We start from the raw sequence: 16,790 nt of genomic DNA, 5'->3' as shown, positions 1-16,790 counted from the left end.
TTTATATCTTTATTACACTTGGACTACTTTTAAATGGCTTCCAAGGTTGAAGCACCCAGGCAGGTGGGTGCTCAAGTCTTACGTAGTTGTTGAACCTTTTTCTAGAGCTGTGTACTAATGTACTTTCTCCACAGACCTCTGTGTTCTGAAACTGAGATAGGAGAGGAATCCCTATCACAGTTCAGTGACAGAGTATTTTCCCTTGTAGTGCAGTCGGGCTACTACCTAGTTGATTAGGAGTTCATTGGCATGGTCATATTAACCTCTTAAACGCGTATATCTGCCGTGATGGTCAGGACAATCCTCTTGCTACATTCCTGGCACGCTGTCACGGACTCTTAAGTACTTATAAGAATGTCCTCGTGGTCCGGGGTTGGACGAGACGGTCTCTAGGTAGTGCCTGGATACATTGTCTGCCTTTTGTACCAGGCCGTCTACCTTCTAGATTAAGGAGTTCCTTCTCTATGGGCCCTGGGTCCTGACGTAGGTGACTTTAGTCCGCCATGCAGATGGTAGGTCTGTTGCCACAAGTTTGGGTGGATTTCCACTTGGGAAACCCCAGCGTGGCTCAGAATAGCCAAGTGGTATAGGGCACAGTCTCCTCTGGAGACGTGGGTTCAGATCCCACTTCTAAGGGCCAGCCTATAGATCAGCGGTTACTTCAGTTTCCAGATCATTTATTTTGCAATCTTCTGGGTTTGAAACCTGCGGGAGCTCTCTGGTCCTTTTTACACAGCGGTAATATTCCCATCTTGGGACCAGCACAACCCAGATTTGAGTTCCATAAGGGATTCATATATGCCGTAACTAGTTTCCCAAGCAATCCCAGGAGCAGCACTCTGGGAGACTCTGGGCCTGATTCAGACCTGCTCGCAAGCGGGTCGATGTTGGCCCAGTGCGCATGCACTCGATGGAGGCGGCTCCGTCGTGCGCATGTGCGAGACCCGGATAGCGACGGGCAAACCGTCGCTCCGGGTCTCGCTACAAAGGGGGCGTGCTGTCGATGGTGAGTGACAGCACGTCCCCTTTGGTGGGCGTGCCAAGGGCGTGGTCTCGTCGCAAGCCCGATGGTCTGGACCATCGCGACCATCTTTTTGGCTGCTCGCTATAGCTGTGGGTGGCCAACCACAGCTATGCGAGCAGCCAAGAGGTCGCTCTAAAAAAAAGAGAAGGACGGCCCTGATTCAGAGTGAGCGCTCTGTCAGAGCGTCCGGCTCTGAATCAGGGCCTCTGGGCCTGATACAGACTCGCTCGCGAGCGTAGGACACTCGCAAGCGGGTCGATGGTGCCCTAATGCGCATGCGCACGATGTAGGGAGCTCCGTCGTGCGCATGCGCGAGACCCGAATAACGACGGCAAAGCCGTCTGAGTCCGGGCCCAATTACATCAGTAATGATGTCAATGGGAGTGATTTTGGCTCTGATAGAGCCAAAATCACTCCTGGGCTTGCGGCAGCGAGACCCTACCGCAGGGTCTTGTCGCAAGCCCGATGGTCGCGATGGTCTTGACCATCGCGACCATCATCATGGACGCTCGCTATAGCTGTGGGTGGTAACCCACAGCTATGCGAGCGTCCATGAGGCCGCTCCATTTTCAGGTAGGAGGGCCCTGATTCAGAGCGAGTGCTCTGGTCAGAGCGTCCGGCTCTGAATCAGGCCCTCTGTCCGCTCTATCATTCGCTCAGACTAGAGGTTTTCAGAGCATCCTTACACATATAGGAGGCCTATTTACATATTGCCATCTGAAGGTATGCTGTGCAGTACAATCTCTTACAGTTGTCAGTATCACCGTTACAGTAGGTCCTCAGCCCCTCGTGATTTTCATGAGGATCAGGACAGTCATGACGACTCCTCTCTACTTGCTCTTCAGGGCCCAGTCACTGGATATCTGTCTGTCTCAAGGAGATCTTCTGTGGTCCTACGGGTGGATAGCTTTTCCCCTTGGGGGAGAGCTTTGCTGCATTCCAGGGTTCGGTGGGTATGCCTCCCTGCCGTAAGACTAAGGGTCTTCTGGTTACTATCCCCTCTATCCTGGCATTCTTACTGTGTTTCATTCCCTGTCTCTACACTGGGATATTTAGGCCCTATAACATAGATGCAGTCTGCTCTTTATGATACAAGCTTTTCGCCCCTTTTTATGTGGTGGCTCAAAGCCTGCCAGGTCTTTCACTAGGGTACATAGGCTCTACATTCAGACGTTTTTCAGTGCCTTGTGATCGCTGCTGTCTCACATGACCACCAGTTACCGTAATACTTGTCCAGCTCCAGAGTTCTCGGAGCTTCCCTATTGGTTACTCCGGCGGTACAGTGGAAGTTTTCACTCTTATTTATAGTTCCTTTACTGTTCATAACGGGTCACAATTGGAAGGGAGCACTGTGATCTAAGCTTGGCCACAGCGGCCGTAGGATGCAACGTCTTTCACCTCTCAGTTGGAGCTTTCATGCGTCTTCCTCTATGGTCGGTTCTTGGTCTCCGAGCCTGTATTTCCATCAGATTCTGGCCCGCCTCGTTTTGCCAGAGTGGCTCTTGTCACCCATCCTGAAAAGTAGAGGGGTTTCTTCTAGTGGAATCTGTTGTACCCTGCTACATACCAAATGGCCCACTTCGGTCAAAGCTCTTACTGAATTAGAGGACGTCTTCGAGAGTTTGGTTAGAGGCTTCCTCCACAGATCATTCCAGCTATGTTGAATCCTCTCTATCTGCGAATTGGGGCCTTTGGCCCTCTTCCTAGGGATACTGGTCTCCAACCTGTTGTTTCTGCTCCAACAACTGCTTATGCGCCTACCTGGGATTTGGACGTTTTTTTCAGGGTGTCCTTTGTATGCTATCACCATTTGTTCTTACCAGCTGGCTCCTTCGAACCTTTCTTTGGTTCTTGGGACTCTTCGGTAAGCTCCCTTAGGATTCCTTGTTTGCAGTGCACATTGCTCGTTCTTTGGTTTACAGAGACAGCTGTCTTACTACCGGCCATTGCTTGGCATGGTGGATGTCTGTCTGAGTGCCTTGTCTTGTCACTCCCCCTCTCTGATCTTTTCCTTAGATCGAGCCGTTCTGCGGTCTCGCTTTGGTTCTTAACTAGTAGTGTCTCGGATCCTCTCCTATCTGGGGCTGTGTTGATCTGGTTTTCTGTGTCCCGAACTCCTCTCCAGAGGACACATCTAGTAATGTAGGCTGTCCGGTAATTTTTCCATGGACAGACCCGGAGTTCAGTTTCTCTGTGGTCCTGTATGATTTTCACAAGCGGAGCTTTGCGGTTTCTGATCAGAGTATCCTGGTGGCCCTGCGTGCTATCCGCCACACTCTGTGACGGATCTCCCGCCCTTGCTCTGATTACTGCTCATTATGCCAGATCAGTGGGACCTTTGTGGGAGCTTCACCGTGGCGCTTGTACAGCTGCCACGTGGTTATCTGCCCACACTACTTTATTAGTTTCTATGCAGTTGTTGCCTTTGCTTCTTTGGACGCTACCTTCCGGTAAAAAGGTGGTTCCCAGTGCAGCCCAGGAGCATCCCCGCTCATTGGGGGACAGCTTTAGGACATTCCAGAGTGATCCTTGTGCCCCCTAGTGGAGGAAGAAGAAAAAAGCATGTATGGTCTTACCTTGTTAAATCCTTTCTTCAACTCCATAGGGGGCAAAGGGCGCCCACTCTCGCACCTGGCCTACGGGTTTATTTCCTCTGATGTTAGTTCTTGATGCACCTTTCTTTGACGTGTTTACTGAGTGTGTGCCGGTCTTCCTTCTCCCTATTCTCATTGGCTTGCTAAGTTAAACTGCTGGCCGGTATCTGGGGTCAGGGTATAATGAGAGGGAGCCAGGTGGCTGCTGGGGAGAAAATCAGTAACTATTTGGTGCCCAGATTCTCCCTCTCCAGGCTATACCCAGAGTGAATGCTCTATGGAGTCGAAGAAAAGGATTTTACAAAGTAAGACCATAAATCCTCTTTTCCTACACTGATGAATGGGTCTGAAACTTTAAAGCATGCAGAAACTATTTCTGTTTAACAGACCTGTTCATGTTAATGAATAGGCTACTGTCACAAAAATTCTTTGTTATGTCGTTTACATTTATTATTTTTTTAACATTTAATAAGGTTATAGTACCTCTATGGTAAAAATCCCTATTATTTTTGTCATTAAGGTAGTTTGTCTATGAACATTCTGTCTGTTTCTTTTACAGAGTTGCCCAAAAGTGTGCCTCACATTCATGGTGTGGTCTAACAAGTGATTATTGCACAATTGTGAAATTTAGTGTGCTCCAAATTATGTTTTGATTGATCTACAGGAGAGGTTCCCAAACTCAAGTAAACTGGTAGCAGACTGTGAGTGATTGACAGTCTGCTGCCGTTTGGTGGCGGGGAGGGGGCAGCGATGCCCTCAGTTTCCCAAAACGGAGGCGTATCGCCGCTGTTGCGGTGGAAGGAAGAAGCCAGGATCTCCGTTGGCTGCCGGAGCTTTCCTAGCCTCTTCCTCTAAACTGCGGCGGCCAGCTGCGGGACCCCACGGCTCACCGCAGCCAGCTGATGGTACGCAGATTATCCGATGCTGCGTTGGAAAACGCAGCTCGGATAAGTAATGCACAGAAGGCGTAATGCCTCCTGCTGCATTACCATATCTGCAAGGATCACAGTTGCAAAGCTGCCTGCGTGCAGCTTTGCAATTACGATCCTTGCAGAATCAGGCCCTGTGTGCGTAATCGCTATTGCATTCACAGTTGTGATCCGTAATGATTCAGGCCCCATGTCCACATACTGCATTATGAATTGAATGTTCTTGCAATAAAACAGGTTGTAGTTCCAACCCCATTGGCTACTTTATATAAGTTGGCTGACAGTACCAATAAACTCCTGCATTTAAAATTGTAAATGTCAATGAAAGAGGTGATCCAACTGTACAGGAGTCTATTTACCAGTATGATCCGGTATTGTAATGATGCTCCTGGAACAGAAGGATGAAATTAATATGTGCTTCCTCTATTAATCAGACACAAACATTTTGCTTGCCTGAAGCATGTTTAGGTATAGTGCTGCAGCAGCTGCTTGGAGACCCAATGTCAATAATACAGTCCAGAACCTCTGTTCAGATGAGCCGGAGAGTTGAGAGCCAGCGCAGCCACGGGGATATCAACATATATAGCGGTAAACCACAGTCTCTAACCGCTTTTGCTCCAGTAACGGGAGCTTTATCAAAGCCATCTACTAAATACATACATTACATTTACTTCTACTGAAAATTGATGTAGTGAAGCAAAACATTTCCAAAAAAAAATTCAAATTAAAAAGTACCACAGATTAGTATGGTTTTCAGCATTGTTTACTGAACACTGGGCTAAACAAAATCTACAACTACATAATAACTTAAAAAATATGTTTTCTAGGGCACTGTTTAGAATTTGATGCATCACTGGATGTAGCAGCCAAGCCATACAAAGTTGATCCCATTGTAAACATTTGCCGATTCCTATTAGGGTAAGTTTTTGTTGTTTATTTATTTTAACATTATTGTATTTGTTTTTGGGGGGGAGGGCACTCTTGATTTTACAACAAGTTCCCTCTATTTGCACACTGTAAAAAACATTCTTGGTAATTTCCGACATGCAACTTATTAAGGACTAGTCCTTGAGCTCAGTTTTTCACAAAGGTGTATAATATTTTAACATGTATGGTCAATCTTTGGACCATGCCATATGATAACATTGATCACAAAGTTCTTTGTCCTGCAGCTTAGATGATTACAACCCACAAAAGCAATGGCAACATGATAATTTTTAAAACATTCTTGTGGGTCTATATGAAGATTGTTGTTTTACACCAGGCTTTTAAAAATTAGAATTTTGTTTAAATGGTAATAATTTGAGCAACTAGTGGAAACTCCCCCAATAGGAATGAAAGCCTTATTTTATAGCATTGCTCTTAAGACATAACCATTAACAGCTTTGCATTATTTGCCCTGTCTAGACAACTGAAAACTAATAGGGTTTGCTAAGTAGAACAATACATGTTTGTACAGTTTGCTACATGTTATTAAATTAGCTTGTTTTATAGCTTATAAATGTAATTTGGCTTGAATTTTACATCTCCAAGCGATTATAACACTGAAGGTGCCTACACACTTGGCGATATTTTACCCGATCTGGCCGATTCCGACGCATCAGAATAACAGATTGTGTAAAATATGTCCTAATTGTGAGTCCCCACTCAAGATCACGATGCTGATGCGCGTCCCCGCTGGTCGAACATCGCATCTTCAGATCTGCCGTGCTGTAGGGCAGATCTCACAATCTGGGACACGATGCACTGAATAAAAAAAAGAATGGATGCACGATGTATCGTTTGTACATACACCAAATCGTGTGCCAAATTTTGAGCAGGACTGCCGGGGGAGATTCAAGTGAAATCGTACACATCGTTGGATCGGCAGCACATCGCCAAGTGTGTTGGCACCTTTAGAGAATCAATGCACTGTATGGCAAATAGACACAGATTGCTGGGTTGTCAATGTTACTTGTAAATCTGATTCCCATTGTAATGGGACTTTGGATTTATCTATAGCCTCGTCTTCCATAGGAAAAGATTACCAAAATCTTACAGCACCTATAGAGTTACTCTTCGACAGTTTGGATATAATGGCAGGCAGGGGAAGACTTAGCAAGCCACATACCTTAAGCAAGCTAGAAGCCCAGTGGCTAATGAACATATAAGTAAACAATCACCTAGGCGACAAATAATATTGTGCCTGGAGGTGAGAAAAAGGGAGCATAGAAACCTCAGCGATTGTAGTGATACAACATGTGCACCATACGGAGACCAAGATGGCATCCAATGCTCTTGGAGAATCTACAAAAGTTTTTGAGTTGGGAGGTAAAGCCCAGCCACTAATTTTTGCTACCAAGCACGTGGATTGGTAAAACAACAAGTTAGGGATGGCCAGACCTAGATGTTTGGACCGCGTTATGCATTAATAAGCTATCCATGAATACTTGCCTTTCCAGATATTGGTCAGAATTACAGATGTGTTCACATACAGCTATTCTCCGTAACTACAAGTCGCATTACACAGAATACAGTCAATAAACCGATGGACAGTTACCGTCCGTCTGAATCCCGCTGTCTTAATCCTAACACGGGACTACCAGACGCCTATCTTTAGCTTGACAACGGAATCCCGTCAGGACGGCTTCCCGAACAAAGGTAAGCAGAGATACTTAGGGTTACACATCCCCCCCCCGGGGAGTGTTAGGGTTAGGCTAGGGTAAGGGGGGTTAGGGTTAGACACCCCCTGGGGGGACTTAGGGTTAGGCACCACCCCGGGAGTTTCAGTTAGGTACCCCTAAGGGAGGGTTGGGGGGAAGGGAGAAAGGTAAAGTTAGGGGATTTACCTCCTCTGTCAGGATTATGAATGTTTGGGCTTCTGACATCAGCATTTTACCCAGCGGACGCTGGGATTTTATACCCCATCCGCGTTATACATAATACGCTTTGCGAATAAGACACATTTGAAGGGGAAAAAGTCCTATAGAAAGACGCTCAGCGCTACCGATTAGTGCCACAGCATTGGAGTGACTAGAAGGGCTGTTAATCGTGCAAGGAGTTTATATGTAAAGTACTGTGCAAACGTTTTAGGCAGGTGTGGAAAAATGCCTCAAAGTAAGAATGCTTTCAAAAATAGAGGTGTTAATAGTTTATTTTTATCAATTAACAAAATGCAAAGTGAATGACCAGAAGATAACTCTAAATTAAAATATTTGGTGTGACCACCCTTTGCCTTCAATAGAGCTTCAAGTCTTCTAAGTACACTTGCAAACATTTTGGAGAACTAATTACAGATCTTCTATGGATGCAGACTTGCTCAAATACTTCTGTCTCTTCATGTAATCCCAGACAGACTTGATGATGTTGAATCAGGGCTCTGTGGGAGCCATATCATCACTTCCAGGACTCTTAGTTTTCTTTATACTGAAGATAGTTTTTAATGAGATTGGCTGTATGTTTGGGGTCGTTGTCCTGCTGTAGAATAAATTTGGAGCCAGTCAGACGCCTCCCTGATGGTATGGCATGATGGATAAGTACCTGCCTGTATTTCCCAGCTTTGAAGACACCATTTTTCCTGACCAAATTCCCAACTCCATTTGCTGAAATGCAGCCCCAAACTTGCAAGGAACCTCCACCATGCTTAACTGTTACCTGCAAACACTCATCATTGTACCGCTCTCCAGCCCTTTGGCAAACAAACTGCCTTCTGTTACAGCCAAATATTTCAAATATGACTCATCAGTCCAGAGCACCTGCTGTTATTTTTCTGCACCCCTATGTTTTCGTGCATAGTTGAGTTGCTTGGCCTTGTTTCCATGTCGAAGGTATGGCTTTTTGGCCTCAATTCTTCCATGAAGACCACTTCTGGCCAGACTTCTCCAAACAGTAGATGGATGTTCCTGGGTCCCACTGGATTCTGCCAGTTCTGAGCTGATGGCACTGCTGGAAGTCTTCCGATTTCAAAGGGAAGTTAGCATGATGTGTCTTTCCTTGGTTGACCACGGGTGTCTATGGTCCTCAACATTGCCAGTTTCTTTGTGGTTTTTGAAAAGAGCTTGAACAGCATATCTTGAAACCCCAGTATGGTTTGAAATCTTTGCCTGGGAGAGACCTTGCTGATGCAGTATAACTAACTTGTGTCTTGTTGCTGTACTCTGTCTTGCCGTGGTGTATGACCTGTGACATGAAACAGTCTTCCACAACCTCACAATTGTAGCAGAGTTTGGCTGTTCCACGCCCAGTTTTGAGCCTCCTACACAGCTGTTTCTGTTTTAGTTAATGACTGTGTTTCAACCTATGATGATGATCATTATCACCTATTTGTTATGATTGGTTAATCATTCTTCTGACGATAATCCTACAAAATCCGTGACTTTGTGCAAGTTTACCTAAAAGAATTGATGCTGTTTCGACGGAAACGGGTGGTCACCCCAAATATTGATTTGATTTAGATTTTTCTTCTGTTAGTTCCTTTGCATTTTGTTAATTGATAAAAATAAACTATTAACACTTCTATTATTGAAAGCATTCTTACTTTACAGCATTTTTTTCACACCTGCCTAAAACTTTATGTGGACACATATGTAAATTATGTATCTGACCAACATAACATTGGGTAACCAGATAAGGTATAGTGTGGAACAGGTACATTAGTTATACCCAGATATAGGTGAGAATCTTTCTTCCAATGGTATTTGTAGAGGGTTTTAAGACAAGATAAGGTCACTCTTGACACATGAAAGGGCAATTCCTCTGTTTTGGCAGTAATCAATTAAAAATGCAGGCTGCACTGTAACTATCAATAATTATATGTAAAGTAGGCAGGGAGGACTCCAGGCTGGTGACAAATAATAATACATCCTACTTAAATAAGCTTAACTTAAGGATAGTTGTGGCCACAACAATACCATGAAAGGATGTTAAGTTTCCTATTGTAGCTGCAAAAGTTCTAATAGAGATGGGGAAGAGAAGAGATAGTTAACCAATACTCAAAACCTTAGCAGTCAGGTTACTTTACAGTGCAGATATCGAGGACAGTATTTCTCCCTGTAAACCAAAGGTTGCAAGTGTGACAGTAAGGCATTCCCAGTGTAGACGATTAAATGCATTTTCGGTATCTAAATAGAGGATGATAGACTCCTGACTCCTTTTCGACAGCAGTTGTCAGGTCAAAAACCCTACATTTGTTGACAGAAGCCTATTGTCCTTGGACAAAGCCCACCTTGTCTGGATGGATGGATGGATGGATGACTTGAGAGATCAAGGGGAAAAGTTGGTTTGCAATCTGTTTAGCATATTAGAATTTAGGAGAACAATGGGTGTATAGTTCTGACACAAGGAGGGGGTCTTTCCCCATTTTAGGTATCATAATAATCTGGGCATCCAACATTTCAGCGTGGAAAGAGCCACATTTGGTGGTGAAATTAAAAATAGTAAGTGTGGGGGCACTTTCAGATGCAAAAATAATTGGTGAATCCATCTTGGCCAGATGCTTTCTCCGTAGGGAGTGACTGAATAACTACGAGAATCTCATTGTCTGATCATGGGGTACTGAGTGTTTTATATCATCAGCCTCTAGTCTAGGGAGTTTTAAAGTATCAGTGGGTTGTGGGGTGACAGAGGGCCTGATTCAGACCCGCTCACAAGCGGGTCGATGGTGGGCCATTGCATACGTGCAACGTGCGAGCCCCGGAGCGAGTGAGAACTTCACTCACTCCGGGGCTCGCAGTAAAACGGGGCGGCTGTCGATGTTGATCGACAGTTTGCCCCATTTTGTAAGCGGGTAGGGGGGGGTCGCTGAACAAACGGCGGCGTTCCCGAAGAAACGCCTGCCGTTTGTGGACGTCCCTACTGACATCACTCGTGATGTCAGTAGTGGACTTCCAGCTCTATTAGAGCTGGAAGTCCACTCGGCATCGCGAGTGCTGAGACCCTACCTTAGGGTCTCCTTGCAATGCCGATGGTTGCGATAATCACAACCATGTCCTGCCCGCACGCACTAGCTTGTGGGTGGGCACCCACAACTTAGCGAGCGTATAGGAAAATAAAATAAAATACAAGAAAATGCATCAACTATAGCTGAAGGTCAGAAAATAACAGTATTGTGCCAGCAGGGTAAAATACTTACGTAGGCCTTTGACTCACCAGTGCTAGAGATTACTATTAGTTAGCGAGGGATGGAATGATGGATTGCCCCATATAGGGATATACAGTATGTTAAATTGAGATAATTCCAATGCAATTTTTTGTTAATCTAAGAGCAATAGATTTCCCGGAATATGAGATGATTAAGTAGGTCGGAGGGAATGCCTGATGTTTTAGTGTGGAGAAGAGCACCTGGGGAAAAGGGAGTGAGGAGCGCTTTATCCAAATTATAGTCTGTGTATGAACTGCTCTCCAAGAGCCAGTCATGAATGTATGTAAAAAAGATCAATAATGAGTAGGAAGCTACATCTGGTATTCCAAGACCCCCCTTTGTCTCGAGTCATCATTCATTTTTTTATGCCAATTTTAGTCTTTTAACTAGCCACAGAAAACGAGACACAAGGAATGTAAGGGTCTTTACGTTGGTTGAAGATTTTGCAAGTGGCAGCATGTACAATATGTTAAATATATTTGGAAACATTATACTTTTGATTACAGATATGTAGCCTAACAAAGAACTTTTTTAAAGTTAGCTTTGTACAAATGAGGTTTAAGGTTGTTTGTACACTTAGGTATTTATTTTGGCAAGTTAGATGTTTGAGGGTACTGAGAATAGGGATCGAGTAAAGCTGTGATAAGGAACCTGAAAACGAGAGACTCTCAGACTTCTCAAAATTGACCTTGTAACCCGAAAAGTGACCAATCAATGAAATAAGTTCCACTGCTGCTGTGATTGATGTAGCAGAATTTTATAAAAACAACAACATATCATCAGCAAAGAGCGCTACCTTAAGGGTTACAGTATCAATTGAGATTCCAGAGACAGTGCATAGAGTGCATAATACTATAGCTAGGGGTTCTATTGCTATTGTGAAAAGGAGTGTCGAAAAGGGGAAACCCTGTCTAGTGCCCCATTTTACGGCAAACTGCAAGGTCAAGTAGCCATTACAGGCGTTTTTGTGAATGTGAATTGGCATAGAGAATCTTGGGGGTGTCAATGAATTGGTCTGAAAACCCAATTCATCGTAATGTTCAGAGAGATGTGACCAGGTAATAAGTCGAATGTCTTTTCGGCATCCAAAAATAGGACAACATTGATGTCTTGTTTAGCAGAGCTGGATTTAGGGTAAATCACTAACTAAGCACTCCTCTTACATTGACCACTGAGTGACGGACCCAAATAAAGACCGTTTTGTCTGAGTGACTTATGTGAGGGAGGATTTCTTTTAGCCATACTTTTTGTCAGAAGTTTATAATCTTAGTTTAAGAGGGAAATTGGTCTATATGAACCAGGTAGAGATAAGTCCTTTCCATCTTATTGTGAGTGATTATATAGTTAAAGACAGACACTAATGTGTCTTCAATCCTTCATGCTAAAATTTTATAAAAGTCACCACTCATGCCCGCTAAGGCCTCAGGTCCCGATGGTATAAGTAATTAAATGGCCTTATTAACTTCATGGAGGATAATAGTCACAATCAGTGAGTCTGCATGGTCAGAATAGATTTTTTTGAAAAGATAACTTGATAGGAGAAGATGTGCTATTAATGGGATTAGTTGTATTTGTATCAGTCAGTTCCGAATACAGTGTATAAAAAAAGGATGTCATGACTTCCACAATTTTACCATTGGAAGATGTTAGGGCGCACTGAGGTGTTTGAAGGGGATGAACCATCATTGGGTGCTGGGAGCCGTTGAGAAGATTTGTCAAGAGACCACCCATTTTAATCCAAACTTTTGGAAACAGTAATTAACTGAAAATAAGTATCTTTCCCCCATAGTATTAAGATTTTTCTTAAAGTGGATTTTTTCTGTGTGATAAGCACTTTTTGTAGCTGGATCAGGGGCGTTTTTGATAGGCCTATGACAGAAAAGTTTGGTGGTCAAGGTAAGAGGTTGAATATTTTCTGTTAGTGAAAGAAATGTAAGAGATAATAACACCTCTGAGTACTGATTTTGCCGTTTGCCAGAAAAGGAGTCTTAGCATGTTGAAGGTCGTTAAGTTTATATTCTTCCCTGGCCAATTCTAATCTATTACCGAATTTTAGGTATTGTGAAAGATGAGAGGGGAATCACCACAATCAGTTAGGACCCCTATCATTCCATAAGTGGAGAGTAGTTTATACCAGAGCGTGATCTGACATTGCGATTTGTTCCATACATTTTTCTAAAACCATGGGACATAGGCGTAAGAAATATGCGTGAGAAATTAGATTATCTGTCCTATGTTGTGAGCCTCTTAGAGGTACAAATAATCTTTCTCTGTGAAATGTAGTGTTCTCCAAGTATCTACTAATTTAAGTCTTTTGGCAAATAGAGGGATTCCTAATTTAGAGCGATGAGTTTGTTTAGTGGTATTAGCGAATTTATCTAAAAATGCAGAGGATACCAAGTTAAAGTCCCCGCACACTATTATGGGATCATTACTATGGATGGTTAATTTAACTAACAGGTTTTGAAATAATTATTTTGAGGAAGTATTTGGTGCACACACGTTACAAAGGACCATTTTTTTAAGAGACCTTTTATACAGAATGACCCCCCCCCCCTTACATGTATATGGGGCTGCAGCCACTGTAGACCAATTAAGCATGCCAAGTTTATTTACTTCTGCTGAGATACAGTAAGGATGTGTCTTCTGCAGAAATGCCAGGTCAACCTGTTGCTTGGAGAGGTACAGTAATATTGTTTGTTGCTTTGCTGGTGAGTTTATCTCGCTTATATTCCATGACCCAATTTTAAGATATGCCATATCTCAGCAACAGTGAGGTTAAAACGGAATAACCTGAAACATACAATTCTATCAAGTATTCTATCATTGAAAGGGGAGGGAGTGAAGACGCAGGAGGAAAGTGACAAAACAGGACTGTGGGGAGGAGGGGGTGATGAAATAAAGAGTCAGCACAAAAAAGGAAAACAAAAAATAAAAGAATATGCAGTCCCTATGGGGGGGGATTCACTGAAAATGCATAAATCAAGGACTTCCACATCATATTTCCGTAAACACAAAAACGGAGAGTTCTATGAACTATCATAGCTCTGTGCATGCCCAATATGGATTGAAAATGCGTGACCGAATATATTTATATTTAGCATGACATAACTTAGATAGGCATACATTAATTGGCTCGTTAAACGATCTAAAGAAGCAATAACGATAAAAGTGGAAAAGGTATCCATCACCTGATGAGGGATATACAGAACAGGAACCAGCATCGTGAGGACAATGAGAAACATGAGATTCATTGTTAAAGTCCAATAAGGATAGAAACACTTTATCATAGAATGTCTATCTGGATATTTTTAGTGCCTAATACTATCTGTTGAGCGAGTGAATGCTGAAAGTGATGCAGGGAGTCAGATGGGGATGGAGGGGGGTGGGGTTCAGTGATAGTGTCATGGAGCCTGAGATTTCTTTATGGGAAGATCCATCAAATATGTGGTGTCTTGCCGGGTTGACGAGAGCTAATTTATGTCTCATAGACAAGCTGCTTGCAGATCAAGGAAAAGGCCTTCAGAGCGCAGGTTAATTCAACAAAGTTATTTTGGAAATGTAAAGCTGTTTTCATTCCCATATTATGGACCAGTTATAATGGGAAACAGACCGAAATGCCACCTTATGGAGGTAGGTTAATCATCTGAACAATATAACCCATGGGCAAGATGTGGAGGATGGAGCGTTCGGGCCAACCGTGTGCACCCTTTCTATCACCAAATCTCGGCATTACTCTTAAGTGTATAATAGGGATGGCAGCGTATTGCGGACAACATGCGTCAGTGCTGGATCATTAATGGTTTTAGGCAGTCCCACTAATCTGACATTGTTGCGAAGGGAATTACCATTAATCTTGTTACAAAATTGGTAGTTTTCTTTCTGCAGGGACTTAACTTAATGCTTAAATTCATCAACATCCTGGAATGTAGTGTCCAGCTTGTGTTCTGTATCGGCTACCTGCAATGTGAGGTGATGCAGCTGTGCCTTAATATCTGGGACAGCCTGGATTATGTCCCCATATGTAATAGTGGAGTCCGTGGTCTGGTGTACATCATGTGTGACCGCTGCCTTCTTGGGAATTGGCAACGCTGCTTCTGTTTCACTGAATGACACCATGTTTGATTCAGTCCGGCAATTCTCTGGACCCAGAGGGTGTAGCTTTGCCGAGGCTGGATTTGTCAGAAATGACGTCGTACATGGCGAGCAGGGCAAGGTGAGCGGTTCAGTGTTGTAAGCATAGATAGAAAGCCATTTTACCCAGGTGCACGGCGAAGCTCTGTAATAGAGGGGCTCACTCCATCAAGCGAGAACTGGAAGTCTCAACATTTATTTTGCCTCATACTTTCACCCTGGTCAGTCAGTATTGGAGGAGTTGCTTGCTTGACCTTGAAGAATCTGTTAATGATGAAAAGCTTCAGGAGAGAAATGTAAAAGAATTTCAGGTATGATGGCAACTGCAGTTTATAAGACACTGGATTAATGACCTGAGAGACCCAGGAATGGACCAATGAAACGAGGAGCAAATTTCATTAAGAGTACCCTCAATCGTAGGTTTTTTGTGGATAATCATACTTTGTCTTCGGATTTAAATGCTAGCATTACTCAGCATTTCTTATCTGCTTGTACAGTACTTTGTAGCATTGAGACACAGAAAGTAACAATTCACGCACAAGTCTCCAATTCTCTTAAAACAAGAGTCACCAAATGCTCAGAATTGGGACTGGAATGGCTGTCAGAGGAGAGAATGCTGGAACATTCGGATGTCGATCATATACCACGAAGAATGGGATGGAGCAGCAATATTCATGGAAATGATTGCTGTGACAAAATCAGCCCCAGGCAGAAGATTAATCCAGTTATCGGGCAGATAATACATACAGAATGATGAATAACTACAAATCTTGGTGGACTCTTTCCATCTGGCTGTTGGAATGGGGAAGATATGCAGAAGTGAAGTTCAACTTAATCTTGAGAGTCTGGCAGAGAGACCTCCAAAATCTTGCCACTGTACTCCTCTGTCAGATTCAATTTCCTCAGGACAGCAATGCAATCGAGAAATCTCATGCACAAACAGTTGTACCAAGACTGGTACAGAGGGAAGGCCCTTGAGAAGAATAAAATAGACCATCAGAATCAGATAAATCTGTTAAAAAGTCCATAAAGATATGGGTCTATATTCACAGGAATCTGAACAAGTTGCCCAGCAGGGGATTGACAAGGATTTTTTTGTTGTGCACATTTGCCTAGGATGTGATAAAACTGTTGGACATCTTGTGACATGGTTGGCCACCAGTAGTCTCTGGATGAGAGGCAGAGTTTTACGAGTACCTGCAGGACCTGAAAACTTTGAGCAGTGATCCTCTGAAAACGTTTCTTCCAAAGTATGTCAGGAACAAAAGTCTATACTTTAGGGGAGGGGGGGGGGGGTTTGCTGGTTTTAATGGAGATACACACTGGGTGAATTATAGACTGGGAAACAGGCAAATCTTCATCCTCCTGCATGGAGCAAGATACAGCGACAGCTTTTTGATTCTTAGAACCTGGCCGAAATGTAACATGGAGTTTAAAGTAAGAGAAAAACAATGCCTATTGAGCCTGGCGAGGATTCAATGATGGAACATGTGTACAAAAGGTTTTTGTGGTAAGTGTAAATGGTGATGGGAAACTGAGCACCTTCAAGTAGATATCTCCATTACTATAAGGCAAGTTTCCTGGCAAGTGACTCTTTGCATTTACCTCTGAACAGAGGGATTTTTATCGGCCAGGAACACCTTTAATTGCCTACAGTTCGAACCATTGACCACGAACCTGTTCATGTTATTTGCTGTTCACTAAGCACCTGGTTATAACAGCCCAATTAGAGTGAATGAGCAGCGTGTGTCCTTATCTGCACATCTACTCCTGCAGAGGAGACGCTGTCATCGGCTGATGCATGCCTTCACGCACAGCTCTGAGAGCTGGTACAGAGCCCCTGGAGTGCGGACAACACCGTGAACAGTTTAATCAAGAGCCGGCATCCAGTTCTGGAGTGTGAACATGGCCGGCAATTACTGCTAACAATACAGAATAACACCTCTACAGGACTCTTTGGACACAGTGCAGCAATACTATGCCGGGACCGT

General features: G+C 43.6%; 1 protein-coding gene across 2 annotated transcripts in view; it reads left to right on the top strand.

Moving 5' to 3' along the window:
• The window catches only part of PGAP1 (post-GPI attachment to proteins inositol deacylase 1), a 707,270-nt gene that overhangs the window by 516,361 nt on the left and 174,119 nt on the right, over window positions 1-16,790 (top strand). For both annotated transcript variants that reach the window (XM_088456228.1, XM_088456226.1), the window contains exon 21: window positions 5,375-5,465. In XM_088456228.1, coding sequence (XP_088312354.1) covers window positions 5,375-5,465 — 91 coding nt within the window. The remainder of the gene's footprint in view (window positions 1-5,374; window positions 5,466-16,790) is intronic.

The sequence above is a fragment of the Taudactylus pleione genome, unplaced genomic scaffold (assembly GCF_031769625.1).
Source record: "Taudactylus pleione unplaced genomic scaffold, aTauple2 ptg000690l, whole genome shotgun sequence".
Classification (NCBI taxonomy): Eukaryota; Metazoa; Chordata; class Amphibia; order Anura; family Myobatrachidae; genus Taudactylus; species Taudactylus pleione.
Note: the sequence above shows the minus strand (reverse complement) of the source record. Positions and strands in the feature narration are given on the sequence as shown.